Raw genomic sequence first — 21,184 nt, 5'->3', positions numbered from 1 at the left:
TTTGCTCCGGAAAAGTGCTCAGCACCGCGAGGCAGGTGTCATCTACCTGCCTCCATCAAAGCCCATCAGAACTGGAGCCAAGGAGCGCCAGGCTCCGCTGTCTACTTGGGGGATGTGTCCACATGCCCTTGGGCATAGTGTGGTAAGGAGAAAAGCGGCCGAGAGAATGGTCTGGTCCGGTGGATCCCTGCTCTCTTTTTCTTTTGCATCTGACAGGTTTACCAAACTTTTGACATGATCTTGTGGTTAAGGATACGAATGTAGGTGGCGTCATTTAGCAATGAGTCTCACACAGGTGCAACCAAACCACAGTTCTGTTCACTTATCAATCAGCATTTGGAAGGATATGGGAATTGCAAATCTTTGAAATACTGTGAATATGTGAAATACCATACAATTTTCCCAAGCCATTGTGGTGAGGGTGGTACTATTTAGCATTTACAGAGTGGCTTTATTAATGATTGCCTCTCTCTCAGAATGTCAAGGCAGCATGGTCTTTTGAAGAAGAGCACATAAAGGGATGAAAATAGTATACAGATACCTAAATAAATATACTATGACGTGTAAATAAAAGATGGTAAAACTAAACCCTCCAAGGGCTCCCAAAGTGTTCTGCTAAGAGCTTGGGGGTATATTCTCTCATTCCGTCCTCACAATGAATTCAGGAAGAAACTCCCTAGTTTTCCAGAGGAAGAAACCAAGATTCAGAAATGTTAGGTCACTTGCTAAAGGCCACAGAGATCTTGAATGGGGCTGGAACCCAGGAAGGCCTGACTCCTGAACAAAGGCTTGGAAGCTCTCTACTGCTGTTTTTCAGACCCACTCACTGGTGGGTGGAGAGTTAGTGTAGTCAGTGTATTTCATTTTTTAAAAGTGAAATAGGACAGAATAGAAAAGAAACATGAAGTGTTGTTTTATGAAAGTCTCATTTTAATTTTATACCTGTATTTATCATGAACAAATACTTGTGTGTGTGTTTGTGTGTGCATGCATGCATGTACCATGTCTAAAAAGTGTGAGAAGCTCAGCTCTCCATTGCACTTGCCTGTGATAGCATCACTTGAAGGTCAAACTCAAGGTCTCCTGCTAGCTAGATACGAGCCACTAAGTCCCCTGTTTTTGTGAGAGTCATTTTCTTTCTTCTATTACCTTTCCCCCAAGAATCCCAGGGCCCCCGTCATTCTGTGCAAAGCAGTATAGATAAATTAATAATACAATTTAAAACCGATTCCACAAAGATAAATAGCACTTCCTAGATTAAGAGCGTAGCTGGCCAGAATGAATGAAATTTACTAACCCTGAGATGCTTAATCTTCCATTACACAGAAGTTAATGATTATAAGAAAGGAGTGATGGTAATTCACTTCTGCTTTTACAGGAAATCTAACCATCTCATTTTTAGCAAATCTTTCTTCTCAGCACACCTCAATGCCAAGGATAACTGCCCCGCTCTTATAGGTATATTGGCCAATTGTCATATATCAAAGTCTCCTCTTTGCCAAAGTGTTAGGACGCATAGCTTGCACAGGCTTACAAGATATCCCAGTGGAATTTGCTGGGGAGGCAACCTTGGTGCTCCCTCTCCCAGCCCCATTGAGAAGACTCTTTTCCATTTTCCAATCATAGCAGGGAAGTGATGGTAAATACCTTTAGCGCAGTCTGCTCCTAGAAACCCTGGGAAGCAGTGACACAGCCCGGACACACATTCGCCATTCCCGTGGCAGTTACGTGGACAGTCCTGCACTGAATCTGAAAAAGAGAGAATGTGAACAATTACTTTTTCCTCTGCCTGCTGGTGAAGCAGTTTAGTAGCCAGCCACCTACTGTTTTTCAGGAGCAGTGACAGTAACCTCAGATGCCTACTGGGGACTGGTAAGGAAAAGTGGGTGAAGCAGGAAAACAGCGATGGGTGGGGACTAGGGCAACTTGGACAATGCATGGATGTAACCACTGCTCTCCACGGGATCAGCCCAGGCAGGAATTTGAGTATAGCACTATGACAATTTTTGCTTTTTCAAAAGAAATTACTTATCTGAATTTAAAAATTGCAATGTTCTATGCTGGCAAGTTTTTAAATACCGTAAGCCTCAGCCTGCCCCCAACATCACCCTATCAATATGAGATTTGGTTTGAGATGTGAGATATCAGCTTTTAGCCTCAAGCATAGAGAATGATTCTCCAAATGACAGAGGTGGCTCCTGATCTCAGGATTGCAGAGTAAAAAAATCCCCTGCATTAAAGAAAGAAAGTCTAAATACCTAAGACTGATCAATTTTGGCATGATTTGGGGATTCATTAAATAGGAGGTTTGGGGTGGTACAAAAGTCCTTTTATGCCTAGCTTTTTGCAGAACTTTTTTTTCTTGTGAAAATCAATTAGTTCACCCTTGTTCTCACCTGTATAGCCATCTTATTTCATGATTTACTTTGCTATGTGTACTCTCAAGAAATGCCTTCAAAGGGATCATTTTGGAACTTTTTCATGTTGATTTGGGTCTGCACAGAAGTAGATGTATTCTTTTAAAATTATGATTATTATTATCCTCATTTTGCCTTACATTCAAATAAACACATTAGACTTTCAGGTTCTAAATTACTAAGATGATGAAAAGCCACCGTGCCCCAAAGATGACATGACACAGTCCGTGGAGAGCTAGGGACATTGGCTTAGTGATGTGCGTGAGACTGTGAAGTCTAATTGTCCCTAATGGAATGGTAAGGCCTTCCTTTACACTGAATTTCCCATTTATTTCCACTCTGGACTAAAAAACCAAACCATGCTTTCTTTCTATAGTTTCACTTCTCAGCTCTCATCTTCTAGAATCAGGCTGTGGTTGGTTTCTGGCAGTAGGAGAATTCAAGCTGTCTATCTGTGTTTTCCAAAATCAGTATCAAGCCAATTTCTTTCCTTCTTCTTTTGTTTTTGGCTGTGCTGCATGGCTTGTGGATCTTAGTCCCTGGACCAGGGAGCGAACCCATGCCCTCAGCAGTGAAAGTGCAGAGTCCTAACCACTGGGCCTCCAGGGAATTCCCAAGCCAATTTCTCTAGAGTCCAACAGTTATCACGGCAGAATCAAATCCTTGAAGTTGGCTCTATAAAGGTGGGCTGAGAAGCATCCAAGTGGCTACCAATTTGTTTCACGTTTCATCTACTCATTGTCCCTTTCCTTCTTTCATTCAAAAAGCATTAGGTTGACTCATACGAGGTAGCTGCTTCGGCAGGTCAAAAGCCAGCAATTTCACATGATGGTAGGAGGTAACTTGCCATGGGTCTCATGTGTCTCTGAATGTTTTATGAGGAGAGGCACCGACTGCCTTAGCTCTGGACTATCTTTTGAAAGGCTGTCTGTACAGTGAACAGCCTCAGGAGATATAGCATCTGTCTTCAGGGCAAAGGCCAGGTTTAGTTACTGTCCAGTAGAATAAAGAGAATGTCTCCCTCTGGAGAAAAGCACGAGCAGGCTCACTGCCCATTTGGAGCCTGGGGTACAGTAAACAAAGAGCTGCACATAATGTAACCCACTGCCCGTGCAGGCGTCACCTGGCCCCGTCTGTGTGGCCCTGTGGGAACTGGTGTTTGGGAAACTTGCACACAGGCTGGTATTCTCGATATTACATTGCTCTGAGGAATAAAGCCTGTTTTCTCTTACCCAGGAGCACCTCCTCTTCTGATAACATTGATGAGGCTGTGGCTGGTTAATAATGTGTTAGCTTATAATTAGGGGGAGATCTCAGACCTGCCACGGTCCTTGAAAGAGGGGTTTACTTTATTAATTGAGCATCTGTTATATATATTAATGGGGTTTTCCCTGGTGGCTCAGATGGTAAAGAATTTTCCTGCAATGTGGGAGACCCAAGTTTGAGCCCTGGGTCAGAAAGATCCCTTGGAGAAGGGAATGGCTACCCACTCCAGTATTCTTGCCTGGAGAATGATACAAGGCACCCTATGAGGCACTGTTGAATACAGTGGTGACTAGGAAAGACATAGTCCCTGTCCTCACAGAACTTCCACTGTCATAGAGAATACAGGTTAAAAAAAACCCATCAAGTACAGTAAAAATCGTGGTTCGTGGACTTTCAGGCCGTCTGGTGATTAAGATTATGCACTCCCAATGCAGGGACACGGATTTGACCCCTGGTCAGGGAACTAAGACGCCACATGCTGTGCAGCACGGTGCAACCCCCCTCCCCTGCCCCGCCCCGCACAAATCATGATATGTGCTTTGAAAAGAATGGGATACTGTGAAAGGGAATAAGGAGAAAGCTACTTAGAGAGGATGGCCAAGGAGGGCCTCACTATTCCATGCAGGTGACATATAAGGGGGAACTGGAAAAGCCAAGTGAAGAGCAAGACAAAAGTATTCCAGACAGGAGGAAGATACGCAAAGGCCCTGTGGTGGAAAAGAGCACAGGTGAATTCCATGCGGCTGGAGGGTAGAAAGAAGGAAGGGAGTGACATCAGGTGAAGCTGGAGAAACCTAGATCCTCCAGGGCCCTGGAGGCCGTGTGGATGAGTTGGATTTTATTCTGAGACCAATGGGAACAAATGAAAAGTTTTCAAAATAGAAATGACATCGTCCAGCTTGCATTTTCAGAAGTCACCCCAACAGCAAAGTGGCGCTTGATTCTCACTGAGCATCTGGGTCTGGGAATGGTTTGGTGGAAACTGACATGGCTGAGGCCAAAGCTCCCTGTTCTCCAACCGAGCATCCTGAGAGCAGCTAAGATAGGAAGCTCTTAACCATCACAGTCCCAAGGAAAAGGACCAAGGATTTTGCACAAACTCCTTGCTCTGTAGTTGAGGTATTTATCTTTAAGTCTCAGTTTAGAAAACATTTAGCTTCTGGGTGTCTTCCTTCTCTGGGCTTCCCTGGTGGCTCAGCAGTGATGAATCCACCTGTCTATGCAGGAGATGCAGGTTCAGTCCCTGGGTCTGGAAGATCCCCCGGAGAAGGGAATGGCTACCCATTCTAGTATTCCTGCCTGAAGAATTCAATGGACAGAGGAGCCTGGAGGGTTACAGTCCCTGGGATCACAAAGAGTTGGACATGACTCAGCGACTAAACAACAAAATCTACTTTCCTCAACCTGGGTTTTGTACCCTTTCCATTATCCTCCCCTAGCTCCTATAATTGCCCTTTTACCTATCTGTCTCCTCTCATCAAGCTCTATGAGGAAGAGACCAGATTTGAACTGTTTACTGAGGTATTTTCAATGTTTGGCACATCGTAGATCCTAGGTAAAGAGTGACTAAAGTGTTTGTGTGTATACATGGGTGTGTATGCACACACATCTCAGAGGATAGAAGAATCCAGAATAAGCAAAAACTGCAAAGAGGGGTACTTTTCATTCAGTTTCCCCCACGTCTTATCTTGGAAGCATTTCTACAGTTTTTGAGGAAAGCAACAATTATGTGATACTGCCGAAATATTGAAGGAACGTACTTCCCTCAATCACCTTTTTTCAACACTCAATTTAAATTTTACGCTTGAAATCTTATCAGTTTTCCTTTTTGTCATCCTGGTTGAAGGTTTCTTGAGGAAACAAGGTGGGCGATGAAAGTTAGACCAGGAAATGGGATTTTTACTCATGCAGAGGCCAGCCTCCCTGAAATGTGCACCACACTTCAAGAATGCCACTCTATATCCCCTGAGATGAAACTCATTTCTGAAAGCAGGCTGCTTCTCTCCAAAACACATCGGAAGACTTCCCTGAGTCAAAGGTATATTTAGCGTGATGGCTGGTTGACACCCGTCTAACGTCCTTCCTTCTGTTTCATATCACAGGGGCTTTCGGCGCTCCAGGCTGCTCTTGATGGCGAATGGTCCGATAATAGATATGTGTGGGAGAATCTCTGAACCAAATAAAACACTGTTCTTTTCCCTACATTTCAGGCCAATTACTATCATTGCTCTATCAAGATGTCTGCCCAACTATTAGGCCGATTACCTTTGACTTTCTCTTTGAGCTATGTCCAGACAAGAGAAATCTTCCGGGTAGAATTGCTATTCCCAGCTCTGACAGAGATGTGGGGTAATGGCTCAGGGGGAAGGGCATCTCACCACCGCCATCTGTGTCCATGTGGATAAAGGTGATGGAGGGCAGAATCCATTATTAGATAACACGGCCCCCAGACAACTTACTGCATGGAAGGGAAGAGGGTTTTAGCTGGCTACAATCCAAAGCAATTCAGTGGTTAAGAACACAGGCTCTGGAGAGCTGATTCTGACTCCACTTCTTACTAGCTATGTGAGACCTTAGTTAACTTCTCTGAGCCTGGGCTTCCTCAACTGGAAAACAAAATATTGGTAATCCTTATTTCTTATAACTACTCTATGGGTTGACTGATCTGGTCCCCAAAAGGGACAAGTCCAGGGGACTTGGAACAGGGACAACTCTCTATAGAGGTGCTGCTGTTACTGCTTTTGCTATTATCCATCCCACTGGGTCTTTGTAGACTCCAGCTAAGCCAGCTACTGTGTGCGAGGTGTGTGTATGAAGCCTTTGAGTTTTAAACACAAAGCAAATGGATGGATCTAGAGATTGTTGCACTGAGTGAGGTAAGCCAGACAGACAAAGACAGACATATGGCATTGCTTGCATGTGGGATCTAAAGAACGGCGCAAATGAACTTATTTACAAAACAGAAAAAGAGTTACAGATGTAGAAAATAAATTCGTGGTTATCAGGGGGTAAGTGGGGGAGGGATAAATTTGAAGATTGGGATTGACATGTACAGATTACTGTACATAAAATAGATAATAAAGACCTACTGTAGAGCACAAGGAATGCTACTCGATATTCTATAATGGTCATTATAGGAAAAGAATCTAAAAAGAATGAATATATGTATACATATAACTAATTCACCTTGCTATGAAACTAACATAACATTGTAAATCAACAGTATTCCAATAGATATATTTTAAAAACATGATTTACAAAAAAATTTTTTTTTAAACCCACACAGGGAACCGAAAGGATATCATTTCTCATCATGCTGCTGCTACTAAGTTGCTTCAGTCGTGTCCGACTCTGTGTGACCCCATAGACGGCAGCCCACCAGGCTCCCCTGTCCCTAGGACTCTCCAGGCAAAAACACTGGAGTGGGTTGCCATTTCTTTCTCCAATGCATGAAGGTGAAAAGTGAAAGTGAAGTCGCTCAGTCGTGTCCAACTCTTAGCGACCCCATGGACTGCAGCCCACCAGGCTCCTCCGTCCATGGGATTTTCCAGGCAAGAGTACTGGAGTGGGGTGCCATTGCCTTCTCCACATTTCTCATCATATTCTTATGCAAAAGATTGTTTTATTTTATCTTAACATCTCAAACTAGGTCCAAATGTGTTGCCAGTCTCTTTCTTTGGTGATCTGGTTTTAATCCTTTTAGATTTTTTTCCTCACTGGTACATAATCTGCTCCTGGAAAATTTTCCTAACTAATGGAAGATTTCTCCAGTGACTTTCCTGATACAAAGTTTATGCCATTAGTGTAGAACAGTGCTTGGCAAACTTTTTCTGTCAAGCGACAGTAAATATTTAGGCTTTGTGGGTCAAAGTGTCTCCGCTGCTACCATTCCACTCTGCTGTTACAGCTGCCACAGTGTGACAACAGATGAATGTGGCTGTGGTCCAATAAAACTTTATTTATAAAAATAGGCAGTGGGCCAGATTTGGTCCACGGGCTCTGGCGTGCCAAGTACTGCTTTAGAGCATTTGGTCAGATGTGGGAAAGAAAAGGCAGGATTTAATCCTAGATCAATCATCTTCTCCAGGTTTCTAGAGAACCGTGAGGTCCATGACGGAATGCTGCTGGGACAACATGGTGCTGCAGAAAGGCGATGAATAATCCCTGGAAGTCTATGGTGTCTCCATCATTTCCACATCCTGGGACCTTGAGGGACTCAGTTTTCTGAACCTCAGTTTATTTATCTGTGAAATGGGTCTAACAATCTGCCATGATTCAGAGAGGTTCTGCCCAGGATCACTTATCATCATTAGTAGGTGATTAAAACCTAATGACAAAGTAAATGTAATGAAAATATTTATAGGTGCTATGAATGCTAAAATTCTTAGGATTTGCTTTTGGAAAACTCATGAAATATTCTCAAACAAATGGCCCTTTTAGGGGTTATTTGACTTATAAGGGGAACTTTTGGAAAAAAATCTTAGCTTTTCCTCAATAGCTACTAAAAAATTGTGCTACAATATGCCCCACATGACAAGTGCTGAAGTAAAGCTTTTGGAGATTTACCAATCTGAGAACAAAGATATGATTTCCCTCTTATTGCTCAGTTGCTTCAGTTATGTCTAACTCTGCGACCCCATGGACTGCAGCCCACCAGGTTCCTCTGTCCATGGGATTCTCCAGGCAAGAGTACTGGAGCAGGTTGCCATGCCCTCCTCCAGGGGATCTTCCCAACCCAGGGATGGAACCCACGTCTCCTGAGTCTCCCGCACTGCAGGTGGAGTCTTTACCACTGTGCCACCAGGGAAGTCTGTCCTTCTATGGTTATATCCTTTTCTTATTTTTCAGGTTTTAAAAAAATGTTTTTAAGTTTGGGTTTTCCTTGGTTTTTGAGAGAAATTGTGAGCTGGCATGAATGGTCAGTATTTACTGGCCCTACTATATGTTTAGTGATCTATAACTTATACTTTATTTTATTTAATTTCATAGTATGAGGCGGGATTTTTTTAGTTCTTTTTTACCACAGGGTAACCGGGGCTGACAAAAGTCCAATGATTTGCCTACTCTGTGTGGCCAGAACTTAAGCCAGGTGGTTGGACCCAACTTCCTCATTGCAGTGGCTTCTTCATGAATTAAGTAGCATTAGTATTTTAATCAGGGCTAGTTTTAAGTGGATGAAACTATGAACCCTAAGGATGCTGGCTGGCCCCCTACGCAGTAGAACCACCTTGGAAGGTGTGCCTTCAACAGAGAAGCCAGACACTTCCATGCTTTCTTTGATGACACAGCACCTCAGAGATCCCGTACCTACCTAAGACCACAGTGTTGAAAGAAACCATCTCTTTGTCTTTGCCATCATTGTAGAAGGCCAGGTGCCACAGGCCCACATCCAGGTACTGGACAAACACGGCTTCGTTCTGAACCAGCGTTTGTATGCTCCGGCGTTCCCTGGGCGACTCGACCACGCTCCACTTCTCCTTCCCATCCAGGCGCTCCATGAAGTCATACTGGGGAAAGAAGAGAGCGTGCTACGTGTGACCCGGGGTGCAGACCTGCTCCCATGACCAGCATCCCCCTTTCCCACCCCACTAGTTAACTGAGAGACACTTCTGAGTACGTTTTATTGTAAACTCATTTTGTTACAAGTAAAACAAGAGTCTTGAAAGTTGTAATAATAACAGTCACCACGCATTGTGCTTATAATTATTGCTAATAGTTTAATGACTATAGACCACAATCTCTTTTCTGCTTTTATGATTTTTTTCTTTTGAGTGTGTATGTGTGACAGAGAGGGAGAGGAGGAAGGGGTGAGTTTTTGCTCTACTCCTCAATAGGGTGTTCATAATACATAGCATATGCCAAGTGTAACTTTTAAAAATAATTCCCCCAATTCTGAATTCCAAAATACATCTGGCACCCCCAAGAGTTTCAGGTAAGGAATTACTAACCTATGTTAGCAGACACCAGATACCCTTGACTGATCATTTACTAAGGGAAGGTGGGAGAGTAGTTAATCAGAGTAGTTATATCAGAGGTGTTAACACATTATAGACCAGAGACATATTAATGCCATGGGCATTGGTTTCCATAAGAATTCCCTGGTTGATAATGTGCTAAGAAAGAGGGCTGAAGATCCAGACTACCTGAGAGGGAAACTGGAACTTACTGGCATCACCCGTCTGTGTCTCCGTTTTCCCATCTCAAAACTGAAAGTAACAGTGCTTATGTTATAGGTTGTTGTGAACAATAAGATCATACAGATACACGAACAAAACAAACACAAAGTACTTGTGAGCTATCATGACCACCATTATTATCACCATCATTTAATTCAATTCTTGCAAAACCCCTGTAAGACAGCTCCTATTTGTATCTTATTTTACAAATAAGAAAACAGACTCAGAGAAGTCCAGCAAACACACCCAAAGTTACCCAGTGACCAAGTGGGCAAGCAAAATTTGGATCGAGACCTATTTAGGTGCAATGCCTGGGCCCTTACCATGCCTGACCACCCATCAACCAGCAATCAACTATGAAACTCTGTTTCAATGGAAAACAGGCTCAGAACTGAAAGTAATCAGTGGGAGACAGAGTGGAGGGTGAAGGCTACCAGGAACGGGTGGGGGGAATGGGAGAGCACCAAGGGGGCCTGCCCGAGGGAATGGTGAAATCCTGGGGTGGGCAGGTAGGAGCCACAGAAGACCCTTAAGCAGTGACTGACTTAAGGGTTCTGTTCTAAGAACAGACTAGAGGAGGACTGTTGATGAGAGGACTGTTCTAAGGTTCATTTGCAGGCAGCCTATGAGATGTCCTAGGAGGGAATGAAAAGAAGCAGGAAGACCAAGCCATTGTAGAAACCCAATCATGAAGTGACAAACATCGTGATTAGGTATCGTGAAAGAGAAAAGGGGACGATTTTGGAGGGCCATTTTTAGGGAAGGAAGGACAAAGCTTGACCTGGGCTGGACAGAGAGGATGAAGGAAAAGGCCAGGAAGGTGGTCATGTCTCTTTACTTGTTGACAAGTAAAAAAATCAATAAGACGCCAGTAGAAAAGGAATCATCTTGAACTCATGCAAAATCATTGCACAGGAAAGTCATGTGCATGGTGACTTCCAGAGAACATTCAAAGTGTAGGTCTTTAGCAGATAAAAATCACCACTGTGGGACGGAGCTCTCTCTCACCACTTTCAAGCCATGAAAAGGGTTTCATAGATTATTGACATCACTGTAACCCCTTCCACAAACTTCACAGAATGAAATGCTAGGAAATCCACTAATGGGACCTCCCCATCAGCAGAACTGCCACTTTCCCCACCTGAAACATGATCAGTGAAAACAAAAGAGTCTATAATCTTAGGGACAAAGGTTTTACTGTCAGATAAACCTGGGTTTGAATTCTGACTCTGCCGTTTGCTACTGTTTGAAGTTAGGTGATTCTTTAACCCCCTTCCTGGTTTGCATGCTAGGGAATAATAACCCACACCTTTTGGGGATGTTACAAGGAGAACATGAGATAATGCTTAGGGCCGTGCCTGAAACATAATAACCATTTTATGAAATACCTTGTGACTCTGAACAACTTACTTGTAAGTTGTAAGGGTTGTGGAGGAGAAGCACGTGGTTTTAGCTTTTGCGTCTGGGGGCCTGGGGAGGGATGTTGTATAGGAAGTAGAAATTTCCTCCATCTCTCAGGAAACAAATGTTCATATTTAGCTTCCCTCTATCCCACAGTTCATTGGTCGCAGCTGTCTTTATGGGATAAAATAAATGATCTGAAAGGATATGACAAACCGATACTGCTTTTGGAGCCTCTTGTAACCAAGGCATTTGTTCCTTAGCAACCTCGTAAATGTCCGGCTACCCAGACCCACATCTACAAATTGCTGTCAGCTAGAGGGATGAGTGCAGCTTCCTTGGTGGCGAAGTGAGAAGGATATACTTCACCTGGGATTCGAGTTATCACCCCCACGAGGAACAGTTCGGGGAAGGTGATTACTTGCATGGGACCATTGCTCATTATTAATTTGGGCATCAGTCATCTTTTTCTGAACTGGCTGCCCAGCCCAGGGGCACAGGAATGGCTTAGGACCATCGGTGAGCTCGCTGTTCAACAACCAATCAAATGACCCTGGGAAAGGCATTTTTCAGAGGAGAGAGGGGACATCTGTCTTGGCTGGTTCTTCAGTTCTCTCCACAGAAGCAAGAAGGGCAGTTTTCATTTAAAGAAGAATCTGTGACCCTGAGGCACTGGGACGTGTGGGTCTGAGGTATCCCAGTCTTGTATCTCTTTGTTGTGCTTTATTTCCTTCAAAGCACTTATCACCCTTGAAAATGACTATAATGTTTTTCTGCTTATTGTCTGTCTACTCAGAAGAACATAAACTCCAGGAGGGCAGGGATTTCGCCTGCATGGTAGAATGGTTAAGAGTGGGGACTTTGGAACTAGACTGCCTGATTAGAACCTATGCTCTGCCACTCACCTGCTGTGACGCTTGCACAAGCCATCTCAATTTTCTGTGCCTTGGTCTCCTTATCTTTAAAATGGGCAAAATATCAAGACATAATAATAATACAGCATAATACTGCTGTAAGGACTAAATGAGTCCAAGTATGTAAAGTGCTTAGAATACTCAGCAGTCTGTATTTTGTGAAAGTGAAAGTTGCTCTGTTGTGTTTGACTCTTTGTGACCCCGTGGACTGTTTAACCCACCAGGCTCCTCTGTCCATGGGATTCTCCAGGCAAGAATACTGGAGTGGGTTGCCATTCCCTTCTCCAGGAGATCTTCCCAAACCAGGGATCGAACCTGGATCTCCCACACAGCAGGCAGATTCTTCACTGTCTGAGCCACCAGGGAAGTCCCTGCATACGGTAAGCATACTTTGAAAGTTTATGCTATCCCGATGATAATTAATGGTTAAATCTAATTCATCTTGAGCTGAGTCTGATCAATAAATATTTGTTAAATATCAAATACATAAAATACTGAATCTGTAAATGAATTCCATTGAAAGCAAACTAACTTGCAATGTTAGAAGATTTTGCCTCTAATAATAAATCACTTGCCCTCCCTTGTCTCCCAGTGTGCTTTCTTGAGTAGGAGATAAATGGGCAGAGTTAGAGGCAGCGAGCCTCAGTCAGGCACCTCACAGTGTAGGACACGCATATGACGGACACTGTGGCCCAAGGAATCTGTATATTCGCAGAGATCATCGAGATTGGAGAGGGGACTTCAGATGGCCATTACGACTTCACCTTTTCAATTCTAAAGGCTTTCTTATCTTCCTTCTCTTTCTCCTTTGACACTGTTGCTTAGTGACCACTGCAGCAGAGATGGCTGATCATTGTCTATATCAGAGTCTCATTCCTTTCCATTATGTGCAAACATGTGATGGCGTTCCCATCAAGGAACATAAGCTGTTGCGATGTACTCTCCTTCTGGACTCTTCTGTGCTATCTCCTACTTGCTCGCTCCCCCTACTTATCTGCCCCCTGAGAGAACCAGAGTTCTCTTAAAGCCCAAGAAGATGGAGTCATAAGATAGAAGTGGCCTGGATCCTAGATTTGCATTTGGAGGGAAGCTGGAGATGCTGACATGAACAAGCAGTAAACACTTATTAAATTAGGCCATGGATGCAGAGAACAGAGGCTACCAGAGAGGAAGTGGGATTGGGGAAGGCAAAATAAGTGAAAGGGATCATCTGCATGGTAAACAACGGAAACAAACCTCGGGTGGTGAGCATGCTGTAGTGTATACAGAAGCCGAAACACAACGCATACATGAAAAAAAAAAAAGCTACGGAAATGTTGAGGCTTATTTATTATTTAAGCATAGCCTTCAAGATTTCTTGCTTCTCTTCCTTCCTGGTTCACTCTGCAAGACTGTAAGTTTTAGCAAATTTTCTGTTCTTAGGAGCGGTAGGAGAGAATCACCCGGGAAGGAATGGCAGCATCTTTTGTTGGCTAAGTTCCACCTATTATGTGTAGGCTATCTATTTACCTCTGTTTGCCCAGGGGTGTCCTAGTTCCCATCTCCCATTGCTTCTCTCATTCTCAAAAGTGCTCTGGTGTGTAATCTACAGTTACCCTCCTCTTCAGTTAACATGTACCAAGCAGCATCACGCAGCCTCGTTCACGGCTGCTATAACCCGGGGAGGGCTGGAGGCTAGAAACACAAGGTGGATCAAGCCAGCCAAGGGCAGAGACTGCTTTCCATGGCAGGAAGGGCAGGGGTGCAGTAAGAAGCTGGTTTGTGCAGAGGCCATCTGGTTCTGGAGAGCCTCTGCTCTCTAGGAATCCTAGACGGCAGTCTGGCCAGCTTGCTTGGCAGCCTGGCTGATACCAGAAGGAGGCCAAGGACTCAGGCGCTGGCCAGAGTTGCTGTCTCATGCCTCAGTGCTGGGGACTGAGAACTCAGGCTTTGTACCAGCGGCATGTGCCTCCTCAGTTACAGAACTCCATCATGATCAATCCTGGATCCAGGGCTGCTCGGAAAACCGTGCTGTGCTCGAAGGACTAAGAAGGTTGCTTCCTAGCAGGTCCTATCTGATAGATCTGCAGACGCCCTGGAAGAGGATTAGAAAGCACGTGGCCCAGTCCCACTGGGGACTGTGGGAGTGCACAAGCTGCCTGCAGGAGCAAGCCTGTCTCCCAAGGCAACTGGTCTCTCTTGATCCGGCAGTAAGGTCACCTAGAGGGTGACAGTGCTATAACCCGAAATAACCACCCCCTACCCCCCGCCACTAAAGTTCTTTTTTCCTCCTTGGCCTTTGAAAAACAACCCACGCTGGCATGAAATGTGAGGGCTGTGCCTCCGAGTCATGTGTCATACCCCGAAGTGGCATGAAAACGCAACTTTCATGAGCGCTCGAGAGGCAAACAAAGAAACCACTGCAAATATTTGACTGATCTGACTGTCGGTCTCCCCTGCTTCTTGGCAGAGACCCAGGAGGAATGGTAATTAAGATAACTTAGTGGCTTCCCAGGGGCGCTGGAGGAGACAGCCAAGGGGCCTTTCACTTTCCCTGGAGGGAGTGTGTCCACAGGCAGCGACTGCAGAGCTCAGAGATGCTTCTGGAAGCCATGCCAACACACACCTGCCACAGAGGACAAGGTCAGAGACAGACTCATGGCCCTTCTGGAAGATGTCACTACCGGGGCCAGGACCTTGGGAGAGGGCAGAGAGTGGGCAAATAAGTTTATTGTTATCTGGTCCATGTAGATAGGGGCAGCGGCAAACGCTGACCTATCCCACAGAGAACCTGCAGTGCCCGGCTCTGTGCTGGCAACATCCCCAGCCTCCGACATCTGATGTTGATGCCGCCTTAGACAGCCAGGCACGTGCAGCAGGTGGTTGGACTGCAGGGAAGCAGCATGTGTCAGTGAGGGCTGCTTGAAGCCACACGAGCGTGGAGGCTGCGGTGGCATCCGGTGACGATTGGCAGCGGTGGGTCGCTCCTGGGGGCCTGTGCATCTCTTTCCGCCTCCAGCCAGGCCCGTGGCAAAGTGCATCTGGCTGATTCCTCATTAAAGCTCTGCACGGCTTCTTTTCTCTCCTTCAAAGGGCTGAATGCTCCAGGAAGCATGGAAGGATGAGAGCGGTGGGCTGTGCTTGGAGGGTTGGGGAGCAGCTGCCTTCCTTCCACGTGGCCTCGCCTGTCATTTTCAGTTCCTACTTGCAGGGTCCATGTTTTCAGTGTCCAAGTTGCTTAACTAGGTGCTGACTGGCCCAGTGTGGGCACTGCAGGTTGTCTGTCTCCCAGCTATGAGAACAAGACCTAAGCCTCAGGGCAGGAAACAGCATCACCTGTATCTGTGGACTGTAACAATCATCGTGCTGGGCTCCACTGTGAGAATCGAGCAGGTAGAGAAGAATCAAACATGATTCCTGACATAAGGCGCAAGGAGACTACGTCTACATAGGTGCCACTCCTGATTCTTTCATGACATGTCTTCTTGTAGCAGAGGAAAACAGAATCATCAAAAATAAGCAGTTTTTTTTTTCTAGGCACTTGCTATGTGCCAGGCAAAATGGCAAAAGCTGATACGTGTTATCTCATTTCACCCTCCCAGAAACCTTATTCTCATCCCCATTTCTCAGGAGGAACAAAGGCTATTAGAGAAGTTAAATAACACACCCAGGGCCACAGACTCTGGTTGGTGGCCAAGCAAGGACTTGAACTTGGATTTGCATGAGTCTTAATGGTGGGAGGTTGCCAGAAGTTTTTCAAGAACCCGGGTGTAGCTGGCTGCCAGCATATTTGCTGACTGGCCTGGTTGGTAAGTTTCCCAAAGAAGCCAGTGAGCAGAGAAGAGGGACGAAGGCAGAGCCAAGGAATGCTAGGGTCAGACTTGAGCAGAGTGAGTTGGGCACCTGAGGACAGGAAGATGTCCCATTGGAGATGATGAAAAAAGATGCCAAGAGAGGTCCGGATGCTTTTGCTGGGCAGTGACCATACCCGGCCCATAATCTCCTCCGTCCACCTCCTAACTTCTCTCTCCTTATGTTTTAGTCACACGGCTCTCCTCTCTGTTCCTGGAATATGCCAAACTCATCCCAGCCTCAGGGCCCTTGCACGAGATCTCCCTCCTGATCTTACAGCTGCCTGCGTCTTGTCCATCAAGGCTGCCTAAACACCATGGCCTTAGAAAGCACATCCTAAACCATCCATTCTAAAGTACTCTGATCACTTCTCCATTTCTGCTCTCAGCAAAAAATGATCAAAAACTCTTTGGGGAAAAACAAAATGAAACAAAAAACCTTGTCACTTATTTGCTAATTTATACTCCATCTCACTACTCTCAGACACAAACTTCTTAAGGCTGGGAGACTTTATGATAACTACAAATGGAATGGAATGTTTAAAAATTGTGGGGCTTCCCTGGTGGCTCAGTGGTAAAAAGTCCGCCTGCCAGTGCAGGAGACATGGGTTTGATCCCTGGTCCAGGAAGATCCCACATGCCGCAGAGTGACTGAGCCTGGGCACCACAGTTATTGAGCCTGCGCTCTAGAGCCTGGGAAAGGCAACTACTGAGCCCACGTGCCACAACTAATGGAGCCCAAGCACCCTAGAGTCTGCACTCTGCAACAAGAGAAGGCACTGCGGTGATAAGCTTGCGCACCTCAGCTAGAGAGTGGCCCCCACTCGCCACAAGAGCAAAGACCACACAGCAACAAAGACCCAGCACAGCCAGCAATGAATTAAGAATAAACCGCGACTCACTATGCTGTACACCTGAAACATATATAATATTGTGTACCAACTATCCCTCAATAAAGTAAACCAATAAATCTATGTTAACCAGCTTTGAATGCAGAAAAAATAAACTAAAAGAGAGTAGACTTGTTTGTTTTACTCCACATGGGACCTCTGGGGTCTAGAGCAGTGCCCGGCATGCAGCAGGTACTCAGAAAAGATCTTGACTGAGTGAATGAAAACTTTCAGGCTCAAAAGAAAATAGTACCCAGAGCGAAGTGTACAACAGTCTAGTGGGATCTTGTGATACAAATACTGAAAGGACATAACCTCTTGAGGAAAGGTTCCTAGAAAGTTTTACTAAACACTATACAGTTTTCCTGGGTTTTGTTTGCTAACTGCTCAGATGATAATACAAGGTGCCATTTAATGAGGCTAGGCACTGTTCTAAGTGATTCTCAGGCATGATCTTATTCGATGCTTGTAACAGCCCCTGAACATGAATCATTATCCCCACTTTGCATATGAGGAAACTGAGGCACAGAGAGGTTACATCACTTGCTCTAGAGTTGGCAAGGGGTGGAACTGGGGTTCTCACTCCAGCAGTCAGCCTCAGAGGGTGTGCCCTGAATCCACTGCACTCCAGGCCACTGGGCACACCAAACAAATGGGCGGTCACTGCTGGTCAGCCTTGCTCATGTGGGAAGACCAAGGTTTATCCTCCTGTCTTCAGAATCAGGGCTGGAGAGCCTCAGGGCTGAAGAGCCTGCTCCTCAAGCAGCCTGCAGGACCGTCAACAGAAGCACACGCAGGACACAACCAGCTTCGTGTTCTGGATCCTATTTCTTTGGCCCAGAATACCTCTTCCCTCTTGGGAGGCCTGGTGGTAAGACCAAGATGAGGGCGCCTGTGGTGCGGGGGGTATCCCGCCCACCTGTAATGAGATGGAGCAATTTTCCTAAACTTAATAGGGAAGAAATTGTTCTTTAACAAACTGCTTAGAGCAGAAAGCAAGAAACCAAGGAACTCGGGTGCAGGCAGGACTTTCCTGGAGGAGACAAAGGAAGACTTTTTTGGTTACAGGAAACGGGGGGGGGGGGAGCTAGAGAGAGATAAAGGGAGGGGAGGGGCCAGCAGCCATGTGTTGGGGACCAGCCAGGCCACAATGTGGCTTCTTCCTGTGATCCGCACCCCCTCACCAAATCCAAGCAATGAAAACAAGAAGAAACTAGGAGAAACTGTAAAGAGGCTTGCTATGACCAAGTTTGTTACAGAAACCAGCAAAGAGAGAACAAGCACCATTCCTAGACATCACACAGCGGCAAAGTGGAGGTTAAAGGATTCGAGAGGAACAAGCCACAGGAACTCAGAAACCACGGACGAGGCGACAGGGCACAGACACACTGAGCGCTGAGCAGGGACTCCCAGTCAATGCCTGGTTTCCAGCGGAAGGCCTGAAGGTCTCTAGATTGGGTTCATAGGAAAGAAAAATCCGACGGTCCGCTCACAAGCCTGAGTCTTGCTCAGGCCTCAGGTTACAGAGGAAATTGAATGTAAAACTAATGGTTCCATCAACAAACACTGATCACCTACTATGTGCCTGGCCCCGCTCTGGGCAGTGGGGATCCAACAGTGAATCATACGGTCAAGGTTCCGGCCCTCCAGGCACAGGACACCATCTTAGGGGAGTAAAATGCCAAGGAGTGACGAGGGCTATAAATGAAAAAGAGCAAACCAAGGACAACCGAAATGCCCCCCAACAAGTGAACAGACAGACTGATTACACCATATCCATACAATTGGAAGTCGACTTGATAATAAAAGGGATGAGCCACAGATACACACAGGGCTTCCCTGGTGGCTCAGATGGTTAAGAATCTGCCTGCAATGCAGGAGACATGGGTTCAATCCCTGAGTTGGGAAGATCCCCTGGAGAAGAGAACGGCAATCCACTCCAGTATTCCTGCCTGGAGAATCCCATGGACAGAGGAGCCTGAAGGGCTGCAGTCCATGGGGTCGCAAGAGTCAGACACAACTAAGCAACTTTGATCTGACTTCACAGATACACACAACATGGGTGAACCTCACTGATGTTATGCAGAACGAGAGGCTAGACACAAAAGAGCACAGGATACTGTGTCCATAAAACTCCAGGGAAGACAAATCCAACCTCGAGTGACAGGAAGCGGGTCAGTGGGGGGAGGGATGAGGTTGGCATGGGGCCCAGGGAGCTCCTGAGGGGTGGTCACATTTTACACCACGACTGCGATGGCGCTCACGCAGTTTTCACATTTAAGGAACCAAACCATACATGTAAAACGTGGGCACTAGCAGCCAGTAAACGATACCTAAATCAAGTTGGTTGAAGCCAGATAAAGCAGAGCATGGGGATAAAGTATAAAGGCGTCTGAAAGAGCTCACAGAGGGCATAGTGTTTAGGTAAAGTCCTGACAAGAGGAAGGAAGGAGCCATCTGCATATCAGGGAGGAACATTCCAGAATGAGGGAACAGCCAGTGCAAAGCTACGCATGAGATAGGATGACCTGGGTGTGACTAGGGGAGAGAAAGCGGGTCAGTGTGGAGGAGGGTCTAGGGAGAGAGGACAAGACCAAAGCTCCGAGGGCCTTGGGTACGTCGGCGCCCGCTACAGTCCAGCTCGGCTGCCAGCGCTGGAGATGCAGCAGGCGACCCCACCGTCTCTGCCCTCAGGGAGCTGACACTCTAGAACCACCTCAGATTTTCCTTTTAGTGTGATGGGAGGCCGATGGAAGGTCTGCGGAGATGAACGCACTGATGAAGAGTTAAATAAGGTGAGACCAGCTGTGCTTTGTAATAAGAAGACAGCTCCTCACCTGTGTTCACGGTGGTGGGTTCCCGAGGGCCCTGGGGGCTGGCAGGGGCTTTGGTGGGCTGCTGGGTGAGGATAAGCAGATGGTGGGTTCTGCCAAGCTCCCCTTACCAACCCCTCATTAAGCCTAAAACTGTGGTTTTCAAGTTTCAAAGGAGTATGATTTGAAAGTCTGGTATGGGATGGGAATCATGTAGGCAGAACAGAAAACGAATAGAAAAGGATCAATTATTACTGCTAAAGAAGACATCAGCATCATCATTATTCCTATGGTGAGATCCTAGCACCCCTCCATCTCAGGGGTGTTTCAGAGAGGGATCCCACTTCCACAAATAGACTTACAGTGATAAGGCCAGGCCGGGGCAAGGCAGGGACAATGTGTTCCTTGGTAGGTGGCCCTTCCAGGCCTGAGGCCAAAATGCCTGGCAGCCACACAAGGGCCAGCACTGTCTTGCCCACTGCTGCAGCCCCTTGGCACACAACACACAGCAGGTGCTCCATAAATGTTGGTGGAGTCCAGGGTTATGGCCTGAATGATGTATCTAGCCGAAGAGAGTGTCTGCTTGGGAGATCGTTAACCCTCTCCCACAAAATATTTGAGATCAGAGAGAAACAGTTGAAAACCATAAGTTTGATCTCCTATTTTTCAAGACTTCCCCTGAGTACATAAAAGTGTGTGTTCCCAGTTTCAAGGGTAACTCATAGCTTTGTGGTGTTTGGCCACTTTTTCCTTTTATATAACATGGATGCCTAGTAGGGGCTGTGTACATGGCTATAAGCCCGCAGTAACTCAACACAGGGTCACGGCCACTAAACCTCCAGAGAGGCTGCCCTTCTTGGTCCCTCCTGGCCGTATAAAAGCCAGGTCTCAAAGGCAAAGCTATGTCCTCGTTGGTGAGTGACAGCTAAAGAAAAGCACAGTTTCTAAAAAGAAGACAGTCTTATGTGAAGCTTCAGCATAGCCCATACAGAAGGGGGATCTTCACTGCCCTCGGCTTGGAATGGTCTTTCCCTCTCTTCCCTTTTTCTTTCTTTGCTTGACTCACCTAACAGTCAGCTTGGGTAGCATCTCCTTCAGAAAGCTGCCCTAAAATCCTGCACAGGTTAGAACTAGTAGCCAATTTTATGCTCTTAAACCTCCTACACCCAACTCTTCAGGAATGGTAATAGCTAATATTTGATGATCATACAAGCAATAGGAACAAACTCCATAAATGATACATGGCACCGACTTCAAGAAATGTACAGCACAATAGTGCTAGCAGGATGTATGCTGTCCACCTGTGGAAAGGTGGGCTTGGGTTGGACATGGCTGGATATGCTGGGCAACGCGCCCCAGGAAAGGAACCCCAATCCCCTACCAACTCATACATTTATAAGAGGATTGAGAAGAGACAGGAATCACCTGACCGAATTGGCAGACCCTAACCTTTGCAATCTGGATTAGAGTCTTGAGG

At 46.0% G+C, this 21,184-nt stretch overlaps 1 protein-coding gene across 1 annotated transcript in view; it reads right to left on the bottom strand.

Annotated features, from left to right (window-relative positions):
- TENM2 (teneurin transmembrane protein 2) overlaps positions 1–21,184 on the bottom strand; it is a 423,997-nt gene that overhangs the window by 189,527 nt on the left and 213,286 nt on the right. The window contains exons 7-8 of the mRNA XM_069592738.1: positions 8,995–9,190; positions 1,648–1,749 (exon numbers count right to left, since the gene is read on the bottom strand). Of these exons, the coding sequence (XP_069448839.1) occupies positions 1,648–1,749; positions 8,995–9,190 (298 nt within the window). The remainder of the gene's footprint in view (positions 1–1,647; positions 1,750–8,994; positions 9,191–21,184) is intronic.

The sequence above is a fragment of the Ovis canadensis genome, chromosome 5, assembly GCF_042477335.2.
Source record: "Ovis canadensis isolate MfBH-ARS-UI-01 breed Bighorn chromosome 5, ARS-UI_OviCan_v2, whole genome shotgun sequence".
In the NCBI taxonomy this organism is placed as follows: domain Eukaryota; kingdom Metazoa; phylum Chordata; class Mammalia; order Artiodactyla; family Bovidae; genus Ovis; species Ovis canadensis.
This window is presented reverse-complemented; position numbering and strand designations above follow the sequence as displayed.